Raw genomic sequence first — 26,131 nt, 5'->3', positions numbered from 1 at the left:
CCACAAAAGACAGATAAAATAGACTCCATCCAAATGAAAAATGTTTGTGCCTCCAAGGACACCATTAAGAGTGGAGAAGCAACCCACAAAATGGGAGGAAATTTCCACACATACTGACTTGTATCCAGAATATATAAAGAGCAATGGCAATTCAATAATAAACAAACACCCCAATTTTAAAATAAGGAAAGCATCTGAATAGGCAGATGCATACAAATGCATACAAATGGCCAAGGGGCACACGAAAGGATGCTCAATTCCATGAATCCTGAGGGAAATCCTACTCGAAACACCAATGAAATCCCACTTTACACCCCACCCACTAAGATGGGTCACCAAAAACAGGTGGAGAGGACGTGAAGACGCTGCTACGGGGAACATAAAATGGCGCGGCTGCTTTGGGAGACAGGGTGGCGAGTTCTCAAAAGTGAAGCCTGGAGTGGCTGTCTGGCCCACTCTTAGGTTCACACCCAAACAAACACACATGTCCACTCAAAGACGCACACGCAGATGTCACAGCAGCACCATTCTTAACAGCCCAAAGTGGACACAACCCGAAAAGGCAGTCGGCCCAGGGAGTACTATGCACTCAGGAAAGAGGCTAGGCTCAATGACATGGCCACGCAGATGAACCCGCAAAACCTGCAAGAGGAAGCAGAGTGGGAGCCGCGTGCATTCAGTCGGGGGACACGTGTAGAACGGGCTCTCCAGACGCAGTGGCCCAGGACTGGGGGTGAGGAAGAATCGAGCCACAGCCTGGTGGGTTCTGGACCTTCTGGGGGTGACGAAGCTGCTCTGGAGCAACATAAGGGAGGCACACCCCTGCTCGAGGACCATGGCGGCCTCCCGGCCTCCACCTCGGCCCTCAGTCCACACTCACAGAGAGCCAATGGGGAGGTGTGTCTCTAAGACACAGAGGGTGACAGTCCTTCAGTGACCTCGGCCAGGTCTCCTGCTCAGGCCTTGCCCACCTCTCCATCTCAGCTGGGCCCCCAACCCCTGCCCGCTGAGGTCCCTCCAGTGTCCACGGGACAAGCTCCTCCCCTGGCTAGGCACCTTCACCCCAGCTCCGGCCGGCCCCCAGTCCTGGCCTGGAGGGAGCCCTTTGTCAGCCCAGGTCCTCCCGCCTCTGTTCCTACCTGCCCAGCTTTCTGCTCCCCAGATGACCAGATGCCTGCCCCTTCCAGATCCCGCCGTCCACCCGAGTGTTCCACATGGAGGGAGACGTCTGTGTCTGTGGGTCCCACCTGGTGAGCCACATGTGACTTCTAAGTGCTTGGATGTGGCCAGGCGGGTGTAAGAACTGAATCATCCTTGTATTTCATCTTTAATAACTTAAATAACCTGGGGTGGTAGGCAGGTCCACATCTGGTGGCTTCCGGCAAGCCTAGAGCCAGGGCACCTAGGACACAGCCTAGTGCATTTATTACACATATTAAATGAGGTCAGGAGGGTGACCCCAGGTAGCTTCCCCCTGACTTCCTCCTGCTTCCTCCATACCAGGACCGAACGGTCAGAGGCTTGGCCCTGCATTATACCATAATAAATCTCCAGGGAGCCCATGAGGTAGGCAGCCGCCCCGCCCAGAGATGAGGAACTGGAGGCTCAGAGAACTCCTGGGAGGGGCCCAGAGCCACCCAGGCTAGAGTTTATCCCAGATCTGCCCAGTATGCAGTCCAGGGCTGCTTCCAGGGAGAAATCAAAACACACAAGGGCAAAGGGTTCATTCCTTAATAAAGAAATCTCAGAAATCAATAAGAGGGCCACAGCCCCAAAGAAAAGCAGCGGAACATAAACAGGCAGGCTACGGAAGGAAGTGCAGATGACCTCCCCCACTGGACAAATGCCTCCTCATTCAGGAGGAAGCTCACCAAGCCACGCTGAGAGGTGAGAGCACTGGTGGGGGATGAAACTCAGAAGGCTGACACGCTGGGTCAAGATGAGGGCAGCGGGCCCTGGAGCAGGCGCTGCTGAACGTGCAGACAGGTGCAGCCCTGCTGTGGCACGGCCAGCAGGGTCCTGCAGAGACCGCCAGCTCCACACTTCAACAGGTGACGGCCATTCTGCAGCCACGGAGACCCGCAGGTGTGCAGAATTCTGCACGACCCGATGGGCCTGGCTCGTGACAGGGTTTTGTCCTGATCAACCCACGCTACGCTGCAAATGCGCATCGAAATACCCGCCCTGCTGCTGCCGGCACCACGAGGCAGGACCACAGCCCCACCACCCAGGAGGAGGCCAGGCTCCCACCCTTCCCACCACAATAAAGTTGAGCCATCCTAAGTGGGGGCGACATCTGTTTGCAACATCAAATTGTCAGAAATATCGTCCACCTGGGAAGGTCACATAAACTGTGCTACATCCCCAGACCATCGGAAAGAACAAGGGTGGCCAGGCGTGGTGACCTGTCATCCCGGCGGCTCGGGAGGCTGAGGCAGGAGGATCCTGAGTTCAAAGCCAGCCTCAGCTAAAGGAAGGCCCTAAGTAACTCAGGGAGACCCTGTCTCTAAATAAAATGCAAGACAGGGCTGGGGTGGGGCTCAGGGGTCAAGTGTCCCTGAGTTCAGTCCCCAGTACCTGCTGCCCCCCCTAACAAATAATCAAGTTGCAAGATCTTTCTGTAGGATGCTGTCGCGTTCCCAGATAAACTGCTCAACCCGTGTCTGACCTGTGTTCCTACCTGAGTCTACACCAGGCCCCCGCCTCTGGCCCAGGTCTCGGGGACTGGCACTTTCTTCACAGGCTGCAGAGCAGCATCCTTGGCTCCTACGCGGTAAGATGCCCTGGCTAGGTCTTCCCCAGCTGGGTGAGCAGAAGAGCACCCGGCCATGAGCAAAGGTGTGTCCTAGGGACACATCGTCGGCAGCGAGAACCACTGACATGTCTGGAACGGTCCCGGTTTCTTTCTCTGGGGACAGATTCCGTTCTAACGCGTATGTCCTATAATATTCTAAATTTCAAACATTACCCAAGCAGGCCCTACCTCTGCAATAAGAGAAATGACTATGGAACATAAGACTGTCCCAAAGGACATAAAAACCTGGAGAAGCTGCATGTCTGTCTGTCTGTCTGCTGTGGTGCTGGGGTGGAGCCCAGGGCCTCGGCAGGCCAGCCATGCACCCTGCCTCAGAGCCCCAGCCCCAGCCCAAGTTACCGAGGGCGGCCTTGAATTGGTGATCCTCCTGCCTCAGCCTCCCGGCGTAGCGGGGGCTCCAGGTATGCACCACCCCAACTGGCGCACACCTTTTATTTCTTATACACCTGTAAGGGCTGAATTTGTAACAGTCAACATTTTGTACTTTTGAATTGGATTTTGGTTTTTGTTTGGGTTTTTCTGTTTGGTTTGGATTTTTTTTTTTTTTTTAGATAAAAACCAGAGATCTTTGGGTGGGAGAGAAGAGAGCGCCAGGGAGCAGGTCCACGGCTTCCAGGGCCTGTGATGAGAAAGCGCATCCCCTACAGCAGCCCGGGGCCTCCATCCCCTACAGCTCCACAGACCTCCACAGCCTCCCTCACCAGACCACCTGTGCTCAGGCTGCTGTGGAGGCTCAAGTGCCCCCTTCACACAGCTTCCTGCAGTCACAGCCCCAGGCGGGGGACAGGTGGCCATCCCTGCCAACCTCAATCCCAGCTCCTCCTCCCCAGAGTCCACGCCGGGGGACCCCTCCATCTTCCCAGAGGGGGAGCAAGCTTGAGTGCGGTGCCAAGACCAGGTGCCCCCAGAGCCTGTGCCGGGAGCTGGGCCTGGCAGGTGGCCGAGCCTGCTCTGGTCTTGTGGGGGACCCAGGCATGGTGGCCTCAGCACCGCAGAATAGTCCAGGACCATCTGCCAGCAGCAGGGATGGGATTTGGAGCTGGATCACCAGTGCCTGGTCCCCCAGGAGGGTGCCATCGCCAGAACACCCCCCAGTTTCCCCCACCTCCAGACCCCTGCGAGAGCCCCACGACCCCTCCTCTGCCCACACAAGTCCCCTTGCCCCTGAAGGTCAGGCTCAAGCCAGGCCCTCCTGGCTCTCTTTCCTACCGCCTGCTTCTGTACCGTGTCACTTCCTGGCCTTGGGTCGCGTGTCCATCTCCCACAGAGCTCAGAAGCTCCCACACAGCTCTGTGGCTCCTTGGGCCCCAACATGGCCAGTTAGAAAGTGGCCCACGAGCATTAGGTAAAAACCAGGCCAGACCTGGGCTCAGACACCAGCTTTGTCACTTACTGCTGTGTGACCTGGGACAAGTTACTGAACCTCTCAGAACCTCAACGTCTTCCATCTGTTCGGGAAGACCACCACACCCTATGGACATTGTCAGCGCCCTGCCTGACACTCAAGTATGTGCCGGTGGCAGGTGGCTCCTCCAGCACTGAGCACGGTGCTGCAGGACAGGGGGTGGTACACTCATTCCGCAGCATTGCTTCAATGTTCACAAGGTGGTGAGCATGAGGCTGTGTACTGTGGATATGACAAAGAGCACAGCACACCATATACAGCAGGTGCTCCGTTAAGGCTTGCACCGATGCTTCATTACCATCCTTCTAGCCAGCGGCCTGCAGGGGCTGAGGGAAGCAGCAGACAACGGCATTTTAACATGAATCGCCCTCCTTTCCTAATGGGGGGATTAGACAGACGTTTGGATCTTCACATTCTCTTAAAAGATGAGGCCTGTCCTCTTAGGCCTGCCATTCTCATGAGTCAAGAACCAGCCAGAACCAAACAGCGGTGGCCCCTCCTGAGCGGGCATGAGACTCTGTCTGCCACACTCCCCGCCGCTCCCTGCAGCTCACACTCACCTGACTCCACTCCTTAATGTCCTTGTGTGACTCACATAAGACCTGAGTTTGATGCCCGAGACCTGGAGGCTTAATCATGGTTTGAAAAAAAAAAACAAGAGAGCCTTTGACTCACCTTGTGGCTGTCCTGAGTCCTCGGCTCCCACCTCCGCGGTCCTGCTTTGGCTTCTGAACTCTCCACGGGGAGGCTGAGCCTCCCCCTGGGTAGCTCTGGCCTCCTCTCTCTGGCTTCCTGCATGATGGACAGACCCTCCTGGGTCCTGGCACGGGGGCCCTTCTCGGAGCAGGACCTCTTGACGTCCGGCACCACCCTTCCACAGGGGTGTGGGGAGCCGCCCCCCGGGGCCTCCTCGCCCTCCCCAGTGGATTTCCTTGGAGTCCTTTTCTTGTGGTCATCGGCGGGTGATCTGGGTGATCCCCTCACCCCACTGGCCGGGTCCTCGGGGGCAGGGGGCCTGCGCTCAACAGGGTAGTGCTGACACTTCGCCCTGAGCTGGCTGCCGGAGGCCCTGCTTTCATTCTCGGTGACCCCCAAGACTCTGTGCCTGGGACCATCAGGGACAGGAGAGGCCGCAGGACATTGCTCAGCGGGAGTGGACAGTGGCCGAGCCCACAGAGGGGAGCTAGGCTTGGTGGCCGGGGCTGGCCCTGGGGTCTCTGCTGGCGGCCTGGGGGAGCTGGGGCTGGACGTGCGAAGGGGTTCGGCCAGGCTGGCTCGCTTCCAGACCCCCGCAGCCTCCTGGGGACTCCCACTGCCCAGCTCCTGCCTCCCCAGCCGGCTGGGCCTCTCGAGGGGCGAGCTGCTGGGCTCCACGGTGGGGCTGCCCCTGCGCTCCTGGGCCTCGCCCGGGCCTTGGGAGCAGTGCTCCTGGTACTGGGCCATCAGGGCGTCGATGTCGAGGACGCCGGGTCTGTAGCCGTCCCTCATTTTTCCTGGGTACGTCTCGCTGACCACCTCGGTCTTCCTTCTGACCAGCAGACTGCTGGCTTTTGGCCGACTCCGTAGGGCCGGGGTAGTTTGGGACACCTTATTTCCACAGTCCTTCCAGCTGCTCTGAAGACCCCCGCCATCTCCTGACCCTCGAGGAGTCGATAAAGCGTCCACGTCGATGATCCTTTCACGGGAAGGGTCCAGAATCCCGTCCCCGGGGGGCGAAGGGCGGTCTGTGGGCTTCGGGGCCCTGGAGACGTCGGTCCCCTTGACACACTCTGGTCCCTGTGCCCAGCTTCTCCTGCCCGCAGTCGCCTGTGGCTCCCCGTGGTTGGGAGAAACCAAAGCAGATGTGAGAGGGTGGGATGAGGGAGGCGGGGCCGTTTTTCTAGAATGTTCCAGTGAGTTCTCAGGCCCGAGCTTAACGACACTTTTTGTCTTTTGAATATCAGGAATCTGATATGTTACTGCAAAAAACGTCACCCTGGGCTCCACAGATGACGCTGGCTTCACTGCTGGGGAGGTCCTTGAGGGCCCTGGGGCCTCCTCCTGGGTCTCCCGGGCGGGTGGGGTGGGGGGGTTCTGGAAGGCACCAGCTGTGGGGCTCAGGGAGTCGGCTCGCCTCTGCTCGGCTCTCGCAGTGGACTCCGGGCCCAGGAAGCTGAAGTCATCGAATTTCACGTAGTGGGGTAAAGTCCGCCGCCTCCACCGGTCCACCCTCCGGGTAGTGGGACTGGTTTTCCACACCTTGGCTTCGGGGACCTGGGCCAGCCCTGGGTCACCCGTGCTGGCAGCCACATGAGGCCCCTTCTGCACAGGCTGCGTCTCTGGGCACGGCTGTGCCGGGGAGCTCAAGGGCTTGTCCGTGGTCCTGGCCGGAGGACCCCGGAGGTCCCCCTGGGAGGGAACCTCTCCTGCCACCAACACACTGACCCCCCCAGGGCCCCGGGATTGGGCCTCCCGGACCGAAGCCTGGACAGTGCTGGAAGAAGTGGCCTCAGAAGCACAGGGCGCTGGGCTGACCCCCACAGTGGCTTTATGCAGATTCGCCACCGTCCCATCTGTCCATCTGGGCGACAGGCAGCTGCCTCCAGGCATGTCCTTGGGCTCCCGACAGACAGGCCTCCCGCTGGCCTCCTGCCCCTGAGCTTCCCACATCAGACTGGCCCTCTGGACACACCCCTGGGGACCGTGCGGGCTGCGCTCCAGGTCAGAGGAGGTGGCCTCCTGGGACAGCTGCCGGTCCTTGAGCAAGGGCCGGGTCCGGCTGCTTCGCAGTGTGACAGCCTTGGCCTCGGGCACGAGGGGGACAGCCTCGCTGTGGGCGCGCTCCCCGACGGTGAGCACCACGTCGTACCTGGGCTCCACTCTCGGCCACACGGGGGGGTTTTCCGAGGGCCTCGGGACAGGGCTGTTGGTGCGTTTGTCACCAAAAGGGTATTTTTCCAGGACGGGCGTGTGGCCAGGTCTCGGCTCCCCATCGGCCAGGGAGCCTCGTCCCAGCCTCCGTGGCTCAGCACTCTCGGGGCTCCTGGGGTTCCCCTTCCTGGGGACCGTCACTGCCGGCCAAAGGCCCTTCTCAGGCCTGGGTCTGGGCTCTGGGACGGGCGGCTCGGCCCCGTTATGAGGGAGCGTGGCCGAGAGGCGGTGTCCCGACAGGTCAGCCACCAAGTGTCGCTCCACGTGGTGCTCGAACACAGTGGCCCACACCTTCTGGAAGCTGCCCTCGTCCTCCAGGGTGGCCTCAGGGGAGCCTGGAGCCCCGGAGGAGCCGCCACCCCGACAGCGGCTGGGGACCTGGTCAGCGCCGTCCTGGCCTGCTGGCTGCCTGCCCTTCTTCTGGGGGACCTCAGGCTTCCAGAGGGTCCTTGGGGAAGTCCGTCCATTCAGACTCTGTCCTTCCTTCTGCTGGAGACACAAGCAAACAGGCGGTGTTAACGCACTCAGGGGGACAGGAAGGCGTGTGGCAACCCTGCGGCCACTTCACCATTAAACCACTTCACACCCCGGGCAGGCAAGCGAGGGACACGGATACCGGATACCGATGGCGGCTGCTGCAGAGGACACAATAGGAGGACGTGGAGAACGGGGCTCAGCTACGGGGGTCTTAAGACCCTTTCTTCCCCGGATGACCAGGTTCTTCCCAGGGTTTCTCTGCCCACATGCACAAGTGAGCAAGAAAGTTCTGGAAGCCCAGCTTGTGAAAGCAGAAGAGCACACAAACAGCCTGGGCCCATCAGAAGGCACCGGCTACTTCTCCAACACATGGTGCTGGGAGAACTGGACATCCATGTGCAACAAAATGAAATTAAACCCCTGTCTCCCACCGTGCACAGAACTCAAAGTGGATCAAGGACCTAGGAATAAAACCAGAGACCCTGAGTCTAATAGAAGAACAAGTAGGCCCTAATCACCATCATGTGGGATTAGCCCCCAATTTCCTTAATAAGACGTCTATAGCACAATAATTAAAGTCAAGAATCAATAAATGGATGGAATCAAACTAAAAAGTTTCTTCTCAGCAGAAGAAACAATCTGTGAGGTGAACAGAGAGCCTGCATCCTGGGAGCAAATCTTTACCCTTCACACATCAGATAGAGCACAAATCTCTAGGGTATATAAAGAACTAAAAAAGCTAAGCACCAAAAAAAAAACCCAAATAATCCAATCAATAAATGAGCCAAGGACCTGAACAGACACTTCTCAGAAGAGGATATACAATCAATCAACAAATATATGAAAAAATGCTCAACATCTCTATCAATTAGAGAAATGCAAATCAAAACTACTCTAAGATACCATCTCACTCCAGTCAGAATGGCAGCCATTATGAAGACCAACAACAATAAGTGTTGGTGAGGATGTGGGGGAAAAGGTACACTCATACACTGCTGGTGGGACTGCAAATTGGTGCAGCCAATATGGAAAGCAGTATGGAGATTCCTTGGAAATCTCGGAATGGAACCACCGTTTGACCCAGCTATCCCTCTCCTTGGTCTATACCCAAAGGACTTAAAAACAGCATACTACAGGGACACAGCCACATCAATGTATATAGCAGCACAATTCACAATAGCTAAACTATGGAGCCAACCTAGATGCCCTTCAGTGGATGAATGGATAAAAAAATGTGGCATTTATACACAATGGAATATTACTCAGCAATAAAAGAGAATAAAATCATGGCATTTGCCCCGGTGTGCCGAGCTGTGGACTCCCCTGTGAGCTTTCGCCACACGCTCTCCGTGTTGGTCACGTGTCCCTCAACAGAGCAGCTTTAAGCATCAGGACCTCACAGAGCACCAGGCGCACGCAGTCATGCCAAGGGCTGACCTAGGAGCCTGTTCTTACTGAATGATGACACAGAAACACTTGTAGGCAGTGAAATTGCTGCCAGCTTCCTTCTTTCTTCTGCTGGGTGACAAGTCAAGGTGACGAAGGAGGGAGAGTCATGACAGGGTAACCTGAGGGACTTTTTTTTTCTTGGTACCAGGGACTGAATCCAGGGGCACTTGACCACTGAGCCCCACCCCAGCCCTTCTCCTGTTTTATTTAGAGACAGGGTCTGAGGTGCTTATGGCAGAGTCTGGCTTTGAACTCGCGATCCTCCTGCCTCAGCCTCCCTAGCCGCTGGGATGACAGGTGCGTGCTACACGCCCAGCTTCAGGGACTTTTAATGTCATTTAAACCTAAGTTTGGGGTTTCACTAAGGCCCTCCTAGCACAGCGGAAGAAAAATAAACACCACCTGCCGGTCACTCTCAGAGTCCCGCCTGACACCTGGGGATGGAGACCCACCAGCATCCTGCCCAAAGCCCAGCCACCACTCACCTCGGCCGTGGGCTCCTCAGGACACGTGGGGCTGGGCACAGCGGTCTTCTCACACCTGATGTCGCTACTGGAGGCTGAACTTGAAAACCTGGCACAGAGACCCAAGTCACTCACGTGGAGCCAGCAGCCGGGCCCCCGGACCCCCCGCAGCCCACTCTGCTTCCAGCTCAGGGGCTGGTGAGATCACAGGCTTCCAAGGCCAAGCCGCAGGACACCTCCTGAGGGTCGCCAAAGGAGGGGGCGGGGGGGGGGCAGGGCCTATGCAGGCAGAGCATGGGGTGGAAGGCGCCCAGGCGGGGTGCGGACACCCAGTGCTGTCCCAGCTCAGGCCTGGGACCTCACCTGAGCCTGTTTCCTGTCTATAAAGTGGGGATAATGAGCACCTTCTTTTATGGGGCAGATAAGAGGCCACCCACGGCCCTAATAGCTACACGGAGGCGTCTGGGGAGAGGGGACGCCTGGGAGGGGTGGCAGCCCCAGGCCCAGTCCCCACCTTAACCCTGCCACGAGCCTCAGGCAGTGGCCGTCACAGCCGCGTGTGAGGCCTCTCTGGGTGGCCAGAGTCTAACCGAGGTCCCTGTGTGCCTCAGTTTCCCCACTTATAAAGGGAGAGAGGGAGGAGGGCGGGTCCTTCCCTCTCTGATGTCTCCTCTGTGGACGCCACATGAAGATGTGGCACTTGCTCAGTTCAGGGCGGGGTAGGGGTGCTGTGTGGAAGAGGGCGGGGAAGACCAGCCCACTTGGAACTTGACCCCAACTCAGCAGGGGAGGGGTCTGCTTCCTGGGAGGTGGGGCTGTGATGGGTCCTGTCTAAACTCCCTGCCTCAATGTCCCCTTTGGTCAGATGACCACCCGGCCACCTGGGGCAGTCCCGGGGCATAGTGAGCGGAAGCTGGGGAGGCCCTGGCACAGGTGCCCTCTTCTCTGTCCTCGTAACTCAGGGCCCTGAGGCCTGCCTGAGCCTGAGAACCCTGGGAAGCTTCTAAAAATGACCCAGCTGGGCGCGGTCACGCCTGTCCTCCCAGCAGCTCAGGAGGCTGTGAGTTCAAGGCCAGCCTCAGCCACAGTGAGGCCCTGAGCAGCTCAGTGAGACCCTGTCTCTAAATAAAACACAGAACAGGGCTGGGGTGGGGCTCAGTGGTGAGGGCCCCTGGGTTCAATCCCAGGTACCAAAAAAAAAAGAGGAAAGACCCAAACATGAGCCCCCTCCCAGGCCCAGTGACTAGAAGCGCTGGGGGTGCAGGCCAAGCAGGGGTCACCTTTCTGGGGTGATTCTAGTGTGTGCGGGGCCTGGCTGGCGGCTTGGTTCCCAGGTGAGAGGGCAGTCCACCTGGAGGCCAGCTCTGAGGCTCCTCCCTGGACTAAGCGTGTCAGTAGCATGGGTGACACTGACAAGCAGGGTGGCAGCTCCCTGCTGTGGCCACTCTCAGGTGAAGCAGGGTGCCTGGGCAGTGGGCAGGGCTCAGAGCCCTCACTGACCAGGGGCCTAGCCAGCAACCGAGCCAGGACACCCGGTGGCAGGAGGCCCGCTCTGGACTGCTCGGGGTGGGGGTGGGGGTGGGGGACAGGGGCTCTCCCTGGGCGAGTGTCCAGGGAAGGACAATGAGGCTCGCCAGTCTCCCTGGCTCCTCTGGTTTGATCTGGGGGCCCGCTCACGGAGGCTTGGGCCTAATCTCAACTGTCGTTGACCTTGGGGAGGAAGGCCTGGCGGTGACAACACTGGGCAATGCCAAATTGGGAAGCGGGGAACAATCTGTCCCACTGTGGGGGAGGCGGAGGGTCCGAGGAGGGCAGCGACTCCCACCTGCTCTCAGGGCCACAGATAAGCTGGCCAGGAGGAGCCCGGGCCTTGAACCCTGCCCCCCAGGGGCGTGGATGAGGCAGTGGGGGGCGGGGAGGTGGCCACTCACAGTCTGGTCAGATCTGCCGACAGCGGCCGCGACGACGGGAGCGTCCTCCTCCTGAACTCGGGCCTCCCCCTGGAGCCCTCCGCGGTCCAGCCTTTGATCCGCTCCTGGACACTCACGCCCCCCTTCTGGGGCGGTGGCACTGTGGGTGGGGACTGAGGGGTGGCCGGTGGGGACTCGCATGCTGCTGCGGGGCCCGGGCGGCTCTCCTCCCAGAACAGGCTCAGGCGCTTCTTGACGCAGCCCCTGGAGGCCCCCGCTGCGGCCTCCCTGTCGCCCCCTCTGCTGTTGGCCTCAGCGAGCTCCAGGCCCCTCGCTGACCTGGGCAGTGGGGACGGGGGCGTCTTCTCTGGCTGCTGGCCCAGGCTGGCTTTCTCCTGCTGGGGACGTGGGTCATGTCCAGGGCTGGCCCTGGCCGGGTCCCCTGGGCTCCTGGGGCTGCCCGTCTCTTCCTGCCTGAGAAGCCTCTTCTCCTTCCGTTCACGGATCTTCTTGGCCACCTCCAGGAAGTCTGCGTCTGGGTCCCCAGGGGGACCCTCGGCTCCGGCAGGCCATCCCCCGTCCACCCGAGGCTCCGGGTTGGCCCTGTCTGTCCCCTGCGGCCCCTCACGGGTCCCCTTCCTCAGCAGGGCTTCCTTGTTCTCGAACGGGGCCGTGAGGTCCACGGACATTGGCCGGGGCTTCCTCACCCAGGTCTTCTCGGGCGGGGCTGGGGCCACCTTCCCCGAAGTGGCCCCTGCGCCTGGGCCCGGCTTCGGGGGCTGACGGGGCTCCATGAACATGGCCGAGACGGGCCTTCTCTTGGGGCGAGGCCTGGATTCTGCTGGGGGGCCCGTGGGGTCCTCCTCGCTGCCCTCTGGGACTGACTGGTCATGGGTGGCCTCCTCTTGGGGGACGGCTGGTCGCGTGTCCTGTGGCAGTGACGCCGGCTGGGGAAGGGCCCCTGGGGGCTTCCGGGCAGGCTTGGCAGCCACCTCAGGCCGGGAGCTGGGAGGAGACTCGGGGGTCACGGCCACAGTGCCCTCGCTGAGCCCCTTCCCCAGGGTAGGACCAGTTCTGGTGGCTTCAAAGAGAAGCGTGGTGCCAGGGCCGGGCCGTGGGCAGGCAGCCTTGCTGAGTGGGGATGGGCCTGTCCCCGAGGCCACTCCACCGTCCACCCCCTGCCCCCCCAGGCTGGGCATCCTCCTGTCCAGGTCACAAGGCCCCGCGGGACCTGGCCGGGCAGGCCCAGGCCACAGGGTCGAGCTGGGGGCCTTCACGTCGGGGGCCTGGTCCTTGGAGAAGGGCCGCGGGGCTAGCCTGGGCACGGGGAAGAGGCGGCCCGGGCTCTGCAGGGGGCTCTTGCCCTCCAAGATCCGGGCCGAGGGCGTCCCAGAGGCGTCCCCTGCCGGGCAGAAGTAAGTCCTCTTCAGGGCCTCCTCCTTGCCCATGTCCCCGAGGCCCGGCACTGCTGTCAAGGACGGTATGGAGCCAACCTCGACCCGTGTCACCATGGTTACGGCTGTGGCTCCAGGAGGATCAAGAGCATCGGAAACGGAGAAGCGACTGCTTAAAAAAAAAATGTCAATTTAGCAAACAGTGTCTGGGTCCCAGCAGGGGGACCCCAGACCTGAGCCCCGGACCCCGACCTCCCCAGGCAGCCTGGGGACCCTATCTCTGAGCTCTGGGAAGGGAGTGGCCTGCACAGCCCCTCACGGGCTGGACAAGGGCCAGCATCCTGTGGGTCTTTCCTGACTCACCAGGTCTCCAGCCAGGTCTTAGAGGCCAGGACCTCTGCCTGACAGATAAGGAAGCCAGCCCAGAGAGGCTCAGAAACAGGCCAGAGGGCGCTCAGGAAGCCAGAGGTCAAGTCGGGATTTGAACCCAGGCACACGTTCCAGCCCGAGGCCCAATGGGCGTGTGGTCCCCTCCCCCTCTGCTCCTGTGGCGCTGGCTGTTTCCCATCCCAGGGTCTGTCAGGCACCCTGGAGGATCTGCATCACAGCCCTGTGCTGAGCACCAAGCACAGAGAGGGTAAGTGACCGGCCCCAGCTCACACAGCTGTGTGAACCAGGGGTTCCCAGAATCACAAAGCTGGGGAGTGGCCTGGAACCCATGCCATAGTCACCACCCCAACCAGGCCGCGGGAGCCTCTTGCCTTCCCCTGGGCACTAAAAATCAAAGCCACTGCTCCCACTCAGCCTGCTCTCACTCCTCTGCTGTTGGGCTCTTTCTGTTGAACACCTATTTTATGTCCCTTCCTCTTTTTTTTCTTTCTTTTAACCAGGGTGCTTACCCACTGAAAAATCCCAGCCTTCTTAATTTTTTTATGTAGAGACAGGGTCTTGCTAAGTTGCTGAGGCTGGCCTTGAACTTGGGATCCTCCTGCCTCAGCCTCCCAAGACACTGGGATGACAGGTGTGTGCCACGTGCCCCACCCCAATCCCCTTCATATTCTTTTTTTTTTAATATTTATTTTTTGGTTGTAGTTGGACACAATACCTTTGTTTTATTTATTTATTTCTATGTGGTGCTGAGGATCGAACCCAGGGCTTTACATGCGCAGGAAGAGTGCTCTCCTGCTGAGCCACGACCCCAACCCCCTTCCTATTCTTAGTAAGAGTAAAACTGACCGTGACAGCCGACCATGAGTGACACAGACTGTGGAACCTAGAGCTCCATGCGTTCTATAACTCTCAGCCCTACAACCCTGTAAAGTGGGTCCACAGATCAGATTCACCTGCCGAGGCTGCAGAGGGCAAGGCCCTGGTTCACCCAGATAGGAGGCCACGCCTCCCCCTGCCTTAAGCTTCAAACAACTCAGAAAGGCAAGAATTGTCATCGTCTTTTTTCTGCAGATGAAAGGAAAGGGCCCAGAGAGGTTACCCAGCTTGTTTATTATCACACAGCTGTGGCTTGACCTGCAGCTGAACGGGTCACATCCAGCCCTGCCTTTAAAACAATATTTTTCTGATTCCTTTCTGATCTTAAAAAGTGGGAGCCCTCACTGTTCCCAATCCACACCCGCTCCGGGCCCGAGTCGTCTTTCCCTTAAAAACTGCCCACCCGCTCCGGGCCCGAGTCGTCTTTCCCTTAAAAACTGCCCACCCGCCCCCAGCTAGATGCGCAAAACCTCCGAGGTATTTTGGTTCCTCTGCAGCCTGCGGGCTGCGTGGCTCCGGCTGACTCACTTGCAGCCTCGGGAGGGACACGGAGGGACGCAGCCGGGTTTGGGGTTCTCTCCTCCTTACACCCTCAGGGGCCAGCAGAGTCCATCTCCCACCCAGAACATCACCCCGACACAGTCACAGGCAGAACAGAGGGACAGACGCGCAGGATCTGAGAACCGGGCGGCCCCCTGCGGACCCCAGGGCGGCTCTGAGCTCCGGCCCTGCCCCTGCCCCCGCAGCCGGCCTGGGGCCGCTGGAGCCCTGTGTGGGACACCCGCAGCCCAGGCAGGAGACACTGGACAGCGACAGGATTCCAGGGAGAAAGTCTCCCAGCACCGGCGTCTGCACCTCCCGGACCGCAGCCCCACATGCGGGTGGCGCCTGCACCCACTTACCCGAGCTGGTGGCCCTGGCTGGGGACGCTGTGAGTCCGGGGAAGCCCCGGAGTCCCTGCTCAGGGGGAACGGGGCCAGCTGTGCGCGCCCAGGGCAGGAGCCCCCGGGGGACGGAGGCTGGTCCCTGCAGCTGAGTTTCAGCAGGTCTGAGGCACAGGGGACAGCCTCGGTTCCGGAGCTCTGGCAATGTGTGCACAGACGGCGCAAAAGCTTTTGGGTTCCAACTGCATCCGCTGGCATCTCCTCCAGCGACTAAAACACACTCCTTCCCGTTTTCCAGTTTGTTAGCCTTATATATCCACGTGTGCGCAGGAGACAATAAGAATCCCCCGTGTTTACTGAGCACCTACTGTGTGTAAGAAGAACTACCCTGCAACCATGGAACTCACAGTCTTATGTAACACACACACACACACAAGCAATTGCAACACTAGGTCATAATGTCTTCCTTTACAACAGTTCATGAGGAAACAAAGGAGGAAGAGAATGAGCTGCCTAGATCTGGAATGGTGGTCCCAGACAATGCCCTCAACGTCATTTGGGAGCTCTTCCTTCTGTTCTGCATTTGCATGATGCACCCTTCAGAGGTCCTCACATGCTCTCAGGGCCTTTGCACACGCTGTGCCTGTTACCTGGGGCCCCTTCTTCCCCACACGTGGATATAGGCTCTGGCCACAGCTCAGACTTCTCTGTCTACCTCCAACCTGGAGCCAGCCTGTGGTACAGGTTCACGGTCACCACAGACCTTCAGATGTTGAGCGGGACTCCTCTCAGCTAGGCAGGCACACTTCCAAGGGCAGGACCCGCGCTCCAGCTAAGCCCTGGGGGACGCCCTGGTCTGCAAAGGAGGCTACACGAATTGAGGAACCAATGAATCAATCCAAGGAGAGCAGGACCCTAAACCACCGCAGATCACGGAATAACAGTCCGAAGTCCTGGCGACCCCCGAGACCCAGAGAGCTCAGGTTTTCCCTCAACCTGTCATAAAACGAGGCGCTCGTTTAAGGCTGTCTTCAGACCTTACTTTAAATGCATCGCATATGTTAGCCTGATTTAAAAGATGCTTCTCTCTTCCAAGACGCTCTGGAAGCCCACTCACACCCAAGCCGGCTGCTATTTATTCCTGGGTGGCCTCCCTGGCTCCTTCCAAATGCCTTAGTGAAGCCGCAAAGTCAGGTGACCAAGAGCTCCAAGGGGGAACCCGCCTGAGCCAGACCTGGTTGTGTGTGTGGTGTGCACACATCACACACTGGTCATGCACACTCACTGTCACAGAGGTCAGCGTGGGGCAGACAGACAGCCAGGCGTCCACCTGGGGGTCAGCAGGCTGTGGGCGACCAGGACAGAGAGGACCTCAGTCTGACCCCCACTGTGACCGCAGCAGTGGGCACTTCTCAGGCTCCACCTGAAGAATCCTCAGGTTTGATGTCCCTGGGTTCATTTGCAAAGCTTGAGACCCCCCCACTTCCAGTGACAAGCTGTCTGCGGAGGGAGTCACTGAGCAACAGGTGCAGGAACCACGGGGGACCATCCCAAACCCTCATCCTGACGCTCCGGGCACAGGCGGCCTCCCGAGGCGCCAGGCTCTATGCCCCAGTGCCAGGAGCAGCCACGGGGCTCAGTCCCCTGGGGATGGGCGAGAGGGACACTCCCATTCAGAACCAAACAGGTCTTACCCTGGATTCGGAGGCCCTGACTCATTCCCGCGGCTGTGGACGCTTCTCCGCAGTCACACCCGCCAGCCGCTCTGGGAGCTCACCAGCTCTCTGGCTGTGGCTGCTTCCGGGGAAGGCCACCATCTGGTGCGGGGCGTGGGCTGGTCCTGACACCTTTCAGCGTCTCCCGGAACATGACCTTGGCCCCTGAATCTGCAGACCCGTCCCGTGACGCGCACCGTGCAACAGGCCAGGAGCAGATTGGCAGAGCGCACGCTGGCGTCCTCCAGGAGGAGCTGGGTGCGGAACACACAAGATCTGTCCACCCACGGGCCCCAGATGCACAGGGCCCAGCTGAAATGTCAGATGTCACTGGAGCGCGCGCGTCCCCTGTCCCTGTCCCCGTGGCTGCAGCCCTAGCTCATCTCTCCATCCATCTATCCAACCATTCATTCATCCATTCCAATGCCCTATTAATGAGCACCTACTATGTGCCAGGTGTGGGGATGCAGCAGTGAACCCAACACACGGAAAGCCCTGAACACAGAGAGAGCAGTGAACAAAACACTTGATCCCAGTGTGAAGAATGTTGGTGACTATGCAGAAAGGGACTCCTTGGTGGCCGGGGAGGGCGTCACGGAGAAGGAACTTCTGGAGTCAGCCTCAGCATGGCCCTTGGTTCCCTTGGCTGGGCCTCCCCTAACACCCAAGGGTCGGGACGTCACCCCCAGCTCAAATCCCTCCGGTCTCCCACGGCCCCTGGGTGGAGACCTGACTCCTCCCCAAGGCCCCGGATCTGACCCTCTCTCTCCTGCCAGCCTGGTCTACAATGGAGGCTGCCCCCTCTGTGTCTTACACACACTCTCCTACTTCTGAAGTGACGCCCAGGCAGGAGGCAGGAAGCACCCTTTTCCTCTAGCTGCCATCTCATCTCTGTGCACCCATGATCCCCTCCTCCTCCAACCGCCTCCAGGAAGCCTCTCCTGACCTGTCTTCCAAGTGGCTTGGGCGGCTGAGGCAGGAGGATCGTGAGTTCAAAGCCAGCCTCAGCAACAGCGAGGCCCTAAGCAGCTCAGTGAGACCCTGACTCTAAATAAAACACAGAACAGGGCTGGGGAAGGGCTTAGTGGTGGAGGGCCCCTGGGTTCAATCCCTGGTACCAAAAAAATCCTGTCAACACTGGGGTGCTGTCCCCACATGGGCATTGGCCCGGAAAGACCACCAGCCCCCCATCACAGGAGTGGGGAGGCTCCCCGTGCACCTCGTCCCCCCAAACCCTGTCTACTTTCAACTCAGTGACCCCGTCGCTAGAAAGTCACCCTAGGAAGTCACCAGAAAGGAAAGCCGCCTTATCTGCAGGGCACTGCAGTCCCCGTCCCCCTGAGGAGGCCTGCTGGAAGTAATTCTGACTCACAACCTCCTGAAACGCCAGCCTGGGCACCATCAGGGCCCCGCGAAGCCCTCCCCCTGCAAGTCCTTGGTTTGGGGTCAGCAAAGATGGGTGAGCCGCAGCCGTCACAGGAGAACCACGGGAACAGTGCCCGTTCTCCAGGAGAGGCAAATATCACAGTCATGGGGGGGGGGGGCCTTGTGTCCCTGAGCTGTGTTCTTCCATCCATTCAAAATGTCAAGGTGCGGCCGGGCGCCGTGGCCCACACCTGTGGTTCCAGCCACTCAGGAGGCTGAGGCAGGAGGATCAAGGGAGGGCCAGAGGATAGAGGCCAGCCCAGGCAGCACAGTGGGACGCCATCTCAAAACCCACAAACAAAACACATGAAACCAGAATGAAAACAACGTGCTTAGAGTAAAATCAGCTATGATCTCGGGGCCCAGACGGTGCCAGGCACTCTGCTGGGTGTCTCCCAGGAATTACTCCACCCTGGCCCTTCAACAGCCCCGGTGGCCGGTCCTGCTGACACCTGTTTCACAGGTGAGGAGAGGAGACGGAGGAGGGCATGCCTGGCTTGCAGGCGGCTGGCACTCTGGTCCCCACCCTCCCTCCCCGTCAGGCTTCCAAAGTCCACTTGAGCGTCACTAGAATCACTGCTTTTTATGACATTCACAGGTAAAGGGCATGTCACACCCATGGGGTGGCTATTGTGAAAAGAGAAAGGAGAAGAAATGCAGACCGGGATGTGGAGAAACTGGGACCCTATATATTGTTGTGGGGATGTAAAATGGCAGAGTCGCCGTGGAAACAGTATGGGAATCCCCCCAAACCACGCATAGGATCTAGAAATGCCACCCCTAGGCACCTATCCAAAAGAAGTGGACACAGGCATTTGAACAGGTGTTTGTAAACCGATGTTCAAGCATCATCACAACAGCCTGCAGGTGGACACAACCCAACTGTCCACCTCAAACAGACAGATGAGCCAAATGGGGAATACTCACACAGTGGAATATTATACAGCTCTAAAAAGGAAAGAAATTCTGACAGCTGCTCCAACATGGGCAAACCACAAGGACATCATGCGAGACACATGGATCACAAAAGAACAAATACTAGCTGGGCGCAGTGGTGCATGCCTGTCATTCCAGCGACTCAGGAGGCTGAAGGAGGAGGAGAGTCTGCACAGGGTGGCATTGGCCAGGGTGCCCACACACCCCTGTTCATCTGGGTCATACCCCTTCATTCTCAAGAACCTCCAGGTTTCACAATGCCGCGGTGGTTACTAAACTCACAGTATGGATATTCCTGGGCTTATGGTAACATGTCCCAATGAATCCATCCTTAAGTTGAAAATACTGCTGTCCAAAATGCACTTAATACCACTAACCTACCGGACAACCTAGGCTGGCCCACCTTAAACGCACTCAGGTCACTTAGGAGAGCACACAATTAGGCAAAGCCATTTAGCACAAAGATCTCTTTTTATTTGGATTTTGATTGATTGATTGTACTGGGAATTGACCCCAGGGGTGCTGTATCACTGAGCTTCATCCCGTCTTTTTTTTTTTTTTTTAATTCGGAGACAGAGGCTTGCTAAATCGCTGAGGCTGGCCTTCAATGGGCAATCCTCCTGCCTCAGCCTCTCAAGCCGCTGGGGGGAGAGGCGTGTGCCACCCTTCGGGGCTGAATACACTGAGCACTCGGGAGTGCACATGCTGTTCCCCCTTGTGATGTCTTGGCCCAGGAGCCACTTCGCACTGGGAGGGAATATCACACAGCACACCTGAGGCCCAGGTGAGGAGCAAACACTCAGAGTTCCAAACGCGGCGTCCCTGGCGCAGCTCCCACGTCATCGTAAAGCGGAGACATCGTAAGTCGGGGAGCCCTGCGCACTGCCCCTCTGAGCTGCGCAACGACCACCGCCCTCCAGCTTCCAAACGCCTTCCCAAAGGACAGCATCTCCCACGTCACTGGGAGGCCGAGCCCTCGCCCCCACCAGCCCTGGCAGCCACTGATCCGGCTTCTGTCGCTGCGGATGGATCCGCTCCTGAGGTCCCAGCGCCTCCCTCTTCCGAGGCCAGACCTGCAGACCCAGCGCTGGGGCCGCACCGGGCACTTCCCTGCACCAGCAAAGCCAGCCCTGCCTCCCTCTGGGCCTCAGATATGAGAGGCTGCGCGGGCGAGAGGGGACACTGACCTGCCTGTCGCTGAGAGGAGCGTGCCCTGGGACCTGGCGCCACCGAGGCTCCTGGCCTTCGGTTCTCCCGGCCGCGGGCCCCTCCCCGGGCACCACGCCTTCCTGGATTCTGAGCCCCCGGGACTCCGACTCCGGAAAAGCCGTCGCTGCTCAGCGCAGGGCTGGGGGGCTGCAGAGGACCGTCGCGCTGCCTCCCAGGGCGCGTCCCTGTCGTGTGACAGCCGCCTCGGCACGGCTGGGCCTTCGGGCGCCGCAGTCCAGTCCACCTGGCACCCAGCTGCAGGGCCCCTCCCAGGCCCCTGGACACTTCTGCGAGGCGGGGGGGGGGGGGGACACACCCAAAGGGAGTTCTGCGGGAGGGACAGGGTTGGGTTCTGGATGGCAAGCCAGCTCTTCCAGAAACTTCTCGGAGCCTCCAAGGGGCCCATCTGCCTTTGGGAGCCTCAAAGCGGGATCCCAGCTGCCGCCCAGACCCCGCGGCCAGGGGCCACCGCTGACCTGCAGGACAAGGTCAGGACAGCTTTTCCCCTCCCCTAACATCCGCCTTTTCAATTCTCCGGCCTGTTCCTTCCTACAATTTGTACTATTTTGGGACAGGGGGACCACTGGCCCGAGCCATTAATCAAGCTGCTTCTTTCCCCTGTTTTTCCTCTAGATCCGTCGGGAAGCTACAGCCCCAGGCAGAACCCAACCCACGGGGCTGCTTGGTCAATAAAGTTTTATTGGCAACAGCCACACCCATTGGTTACTATGGCTGTGACCCCTTTCAAGGGCCATCCAGTCCGGGGATCTGTGTTAGTGACAGGGTTAAGGGGCTATCACAGAGTCCATAGAGCCCAATGGTTTATGCTGTTTACTAGACAAAGAAAGTCTGTGGCCCTGCTCTAGACTATGGAAAATGGAGACCCTGAAAGCCTGGCTCTCCAAGGACCTGGGGGCCTCCTTGTTGTTCTTCTTCACTTCTTTTCTGAATTGTTTTTGTTTGCTTAATACATCTGAAAAGAATGTCTGCACACAAAAAAAGTGGAGAGCTGAGAGCACATCAGCTCAACACTAAAGAAGCCACAGGAATTGGGACTTGCAGAAGGTGGAAAAGTTAAGCAAACAGTTTTAAGAAACCGGAAATGTAACCAAAGTAAGCTGAAAAAACTCTATTGAGCTGGGTGTGCTTGGGAGGCTGAGGTGGGAGGATGGAGGGTTCAAGGCCAGCCTCAGCAATTTATTGAGGCCCTAAACAACTCAGGGAGACCCTGTCTGTAAATAAAATACAAAATCAGGCTGGGGATGTGGTTGAGAGCCCCTGAGTTCAATCCCTGGTACCAAAAAATCTAATGACACTTAGGAAGAGTCCCCACAAGTCTCCAAGATTTCATCACAGTAGAGAATCTCAGCAGACTAGGGGGTCCTCATATGCAAAACAGAAATAAGGGGCGTCCCTGACAGGTGCTGTGTTGCCAAGCACGCTCCCCACCCAGCTCCTTGCTGAGGCAGGCCTGCACCCCAGACCTGGAGGGATGCCATCCTCCCAGGCCTCTTCCAGCCACCCCTCCCAGCCCCTGGTCTTCAGTTCTGCCTGCCCCCTCGGTGCTCCACATGAGAACTGCAGAAAAATTCAAACCACAGAACAGCAAGTGTTTCTAATCGTCCCAAACCCTGCTGTCAGTGCCAGCAGCCACGGTCAGCTCTGTGACAAGCAGCCGGAGTCATCATGGGGCTTTCATTCCCTATGTGGAGAATTTCACTTAAAACTGGAATGGAATCAAATCTTGAACACTATTTAGAATTTTTTGGGGGGAGGGGGTACCAGGGATTGAACTCAGGGGCCCTTGGCCACTGAGCCCCATCCCCAGCCCTATTTTGTGTTTAGAGACAGAGTCTCACTGAGTTTCTCAGGGCCTCGCTGTGGCTGAGGCTGGCTTTGAACTCGTGATCCTCCTGCCTCAGCCTCCTGATGGGCTGGGGTGACAGGCGTGGGCCACTGCACCTGGCTAGAAATTTTTTTTTAATTGTGGCTTAATTTCATGGGGTCCCTCACCTGGAGAGCTATGCACCCTCTACTGCGGATCCCAGCACTTTCATGGTATTCCTCTATTAAAGCGCCTCATCCTCAGGTCACTCATCCCTCGCCCGTGGATGTCAACTAATAGCCCACCCTCCAATCACTGACCATTGAAACCAACACTGCAGGGGGCTGGGGATGTGGCTCAGAGGTAGCGCGCTCGCCTGGCATGCGTGCGGCCGGGGTTCGATCCTCAGCACCACATACCAACAAAGATGCTGTGTCCGCCGAGAACTAAAAAATAAATATTAAAAAAAAAAAGAAACCAACAATGCAAACAAAGCCTCGTGCAATGATTTTCCCAAGATACATCCTGCCTAGCCTCAGGCTGGCTGGTCACAGGGTGCACGCCTTTTCCAGAGCTCCGGGGACATGCAGAATCCCACCCGAGAGAACCTTCCCCTGCTGACTCAAGCCAAGTGTGCGGTCAGGGTTCTTCACTTCTGCCCTGGGGCAGGCCCGGTAAAATGTCCGGAAAGCAACAAACCAGAGTTCCTGGTGGCCTTGCCCCTCATGGGGAGTCTTCTGTCTCTGCTTGATGGCCAGGCCACCACACACCTGACTAGGTTTCCAAGGACAGTTCCAACAGCTGCCCAACGGCGGCGGCTGGCCTGGCTTTGGAAGATGGGGCCCAGCCCCAGAATCGGGGCTCAGAGCAGAGGAAACAGCCCCTGAGCACCAGTGGACAAGGCACAGCCCAACGCCAGACTCAGAAAAAAATGTGAGCGAGATGCACTGTCTTTAGGGAGCCTGAGAAGTCCATGTTGCCTTTCAGAAAAAGTAACAATTTCTTCCAAGTCCAAGAACATTTCTGAAGGAATTAGCGGATGCTGGTCCAAGAGCTGCCTGTGCACAAAGCCCGGGTCCTAGCAGGGTTGAGCAGGGCATTCCCCAGCTCTGAAACCATCAGTGGCTCCCACTGTCCATTCCCTGGGCAAGGTGTTCAAGGTCCCCCCAGAAAACTAACCTGGTCTATACTGCAGGCCAGGTCTCGCCCCAGATTCTCAAATGGCTCCAGGAAGAAGGACAAAAGGACATTCGAGAGAGTTTAATTTAAATGACACCTCTTCCCAGAAGCCTGTGCAGATTTCCCAAACCAAAGTGACTTCCAGCTCTCGGTTGACCTGATCAGAGAGCCTCATGTCCGCGCTGAGCCTGGGCCGCACCTCTGCAAGACTGACACGCCCACTGAAGGCCCCCCCCCCCCCCCCCCCCCCCCCGGCACAGACGGCTTCCCAGAACCTAGGACACACTGGAGGTCCACTGCTGGGTGGGGAAAGGGGGGGCAGGCAGCACGGGTTCTGCAGAAGCTGGAGGGGACCACTTGGGGCACTACATGGTCTCAGATGACAGTGCAAGAGTCTTGAATGACACCATTCAAAGGAAGCTGCTTCCTTTCTGATTCTCCCTGTTCCCTGGGAAGTCCCCCAGACAGCTCTGCTTGGTGCCACTGGGGCTTGATGCACATCTCCATTATCTGCTCATCTCCAGAGTAGCACAGAGCGAGCCCCCACTCAGGCCACGGCTGCTGCAGCGGCGGATGGAAACTGTCATTTTCTTTTCTTTGTGTTTAATTTTTACTGTTATTTTCTATTTAAGGCAAGTGACGTTGGTTTTCTGTTTATAATGGAGATTGTTTGGGAAGGTTCTTTTTGAAATACGTCTATTTAACTACTGAAAAAGCAAAACGCTGCCCACACCTGTCATCCCAGCAGCTCGGGAGGCTGAGGCAGGAGGACCTAGGTTCAAAGCCAGCCTCAGCCACATCGAGGCCCTAAGCAGCTCAGGGAGACCCTGTCTTTAAATAAAACACAGAATAGGGCTGGGAGTGGGGCTCAGTGGTCGAGGGCCCCTGGGTTCAGACCCCAGGACCAAAAAAAGGAAAAAAAAAGTGAAAAGTTGAAAAGCAAGGTCATACCCAAGGGTCATGTCGCCATGGTAAAAGTCTGGTTTTTTTCTAATTCTTTCTTTTTTTCATTTAATTTGAACAAGGAAGCCCTCAGGGAAGCGGGAAGAATGTGGATCTGGAGCCCTCCTGCAGACAGAGGGGCTCAGGGACATCCCTTCCTAAGCCAGATGCTGTCTTCCTCCGCCACCTTTGCGGTGAGCAGTGGCCATGTGACCCAGCTGGGACCAAAACACAGAGCACCTGAGGGGCAGTGGAGCTGACCTCTAGAGAGGATGTTGCTCTGCGGGTAGGACAGGCAGGTGCAGCCCTGGAGCAGAAGGCCACCCCAGGGAACAGCCCCCCACACCTCCCGCAGGCGCAGGACAGCGAGTGGCACGGGCAGGAAGGGGTCTGACTTCTCATCCAACATGGGCCTCGCGACAGGGCAGATGTGTCTGGGCTGTCCCGCCCGCCAGGCGCATTTCACTTGACCACTAATTACCCCTCGGCCAGCAGCTGGGCGTGACCTCTCGGGGCATCGGGGGCGGTTCATTTTGACCTCTTGTCCTTCTGCCTTAAATGCAGGGGACACCATGACGGGAGTAAAGCAGAAGCCCTGGGCTTAAAGAAGGTTCTGCTTAATGACGGCTCCCAGGGACAATGCCTCAGTGACAGGCGCAGGCCATTTGTGGTCCAGACTGAGGGACTCCCCAGCACCAACCCTGCCCTGCCCCAATGTCATCTTTAATCACTGGCCTGCGGGGCACTAGAAATGGTGCTATCCCCAGGGCCTGGCTAGGGTCACCGGTCACTGTCCTGGCCGAGGCTGCCTCTCCACCCCTGAGGAGGCCGGTGGGGCTCTCTGAGGGACAGAGGGCTGCCGTGACGACAAGAGGACCTTCCAGACTCGGAGGTCAAGGCAGTGCAAAGGTTTTCGGGGAAAAGATTCAAATTCAATTAAAAGACAAGTTCCAGGTTGGTCTGCTCAGGGATGGGGAGGTCAGAAGGACAGGGGACACCGTCTCACTGTCCCCGCTCTGGGAATGACCCACATTGGAGTTTGCAAGTGTGCTATCTGGCCAGATAAACAAGTAACAGTTCAGCGTTCAAACGTTTAGGCCCAGTGCGCACAGAGGCCCACTTCCTGTCCTACAGAGAGGCCTGTGGATGAGCTTCAGAGAGGAGGGCACCCGGTGCCCAGAGAAGGTGCCAGAAGACCCTGCATAGGAAAATGCTGGCAAAAGTTACCTCCGAGTGGCGGAAGGCATTTTAAGATCATTTTGCTTAGTTATAACGTCTGAATTTCATGCAGCGAAAAAGAGCAATTTCTGATTCTGCAGTTTCCATGTGAAATACTTTGCAGACCCCAGGCCAGTGTCTCCCCCCAACCCCAGGGCAGACCACTACCCTCACCTGCCTGCAGGACCCAGCTGCCTCTCCCTGGCTGTGTCCACTGTGGATCAAGAGTGAACTGCCCCCGTGAGGGCAAAGGAGCCAGTGTCCAGAAGAAAACATGGACAACTAGATCCTAAGTAAACTTCTGTTCATTAGAAGACGTCAGGTGAAAAGCAGGCCTCAGATGGTATTCAAATGTGGTTTCAAGTTGGAATGGAACCACCATTTGACCCAGCTATCCCATTTTCCTCAGTTTGTACTGAGAGGACTTAAAATCAGCACACTACAGGGACACAGCCACATCAATGTTTATAGCAGCACAATTCACAATAGCAAACGGTGGAACCAACCTAGATGCCCTTCAGCAGAGGAATGGATAAAGAAAATGTGGCACATGTACACAATGGAATATTACTCAGCCATTAAAAGAATGACTGTGGGTTTTGCAGGTAAATGGCTGGAGCTGGAGACTATCATGCTAAGTGAAATAAGCCAATCCCAAAGAACCAAAGGTTGAACGTTCTCGCTGATATGTGGATGCTAATTCACAAG

At 57.9% G+C, this 26,131-nt stretch overlaps 1 protein-coding gene across 5 annotated transcripts in view; it reads right to left on the bottom strand.

Moving 5' to 3' along the window:
* Positions 1-26,131, bottom strand: part of KIAA1671 — a 140,375-nt gene that overhangs the window by 87,336 nt on the left and 26,908 nt on the right. For 3 of the 5 annotated variants that reach the window (XM_081286569.1, XM_081286567.1, XM_081286568.1), the window contains 3 exons: positions 11,452-12,993; positions 9,542-9,629; positions 4,896-7,619 (listed from right to left, as the gene is read on the bottom strand). In XM_081286569.1, the coding sequence (XP_081142695.1) occupies positions 4,896-7,619; positions 9,542-9,629; positions 11,452-12,941 (4,302 nt within the window). In that variant the 5' untranslated portion in view covers positions 12,942-12,993. Of the gene's footprint in view, positions 1-4,895; positions 7,620-9,541; positions 9,630-11,451; positions 12,997-26,131 lie in introns of those variants that run through there. The other 2 variants (XM_081286570.1, XM_081286566.1) reach the window with 2 other exon arrangements.

The sequence above is a fragment of the Spermophilus citellus genome, assembly GCF_964194105.1.
Source record: "Spermophilus citellus genome assembly, chromosome: 3".
In the NCBI taxonomy this organism is placed as follows: Eukaryota; Metazoa; Chordata; class Mammalia; order Rodentia; family Sciuridae; genus Spermophilus; species Spermophilus citellus.
Note: the sequence above shows the minus strand (reverse complement) of the source record. Positions and strands in the feature narration are given on the sequence as shown.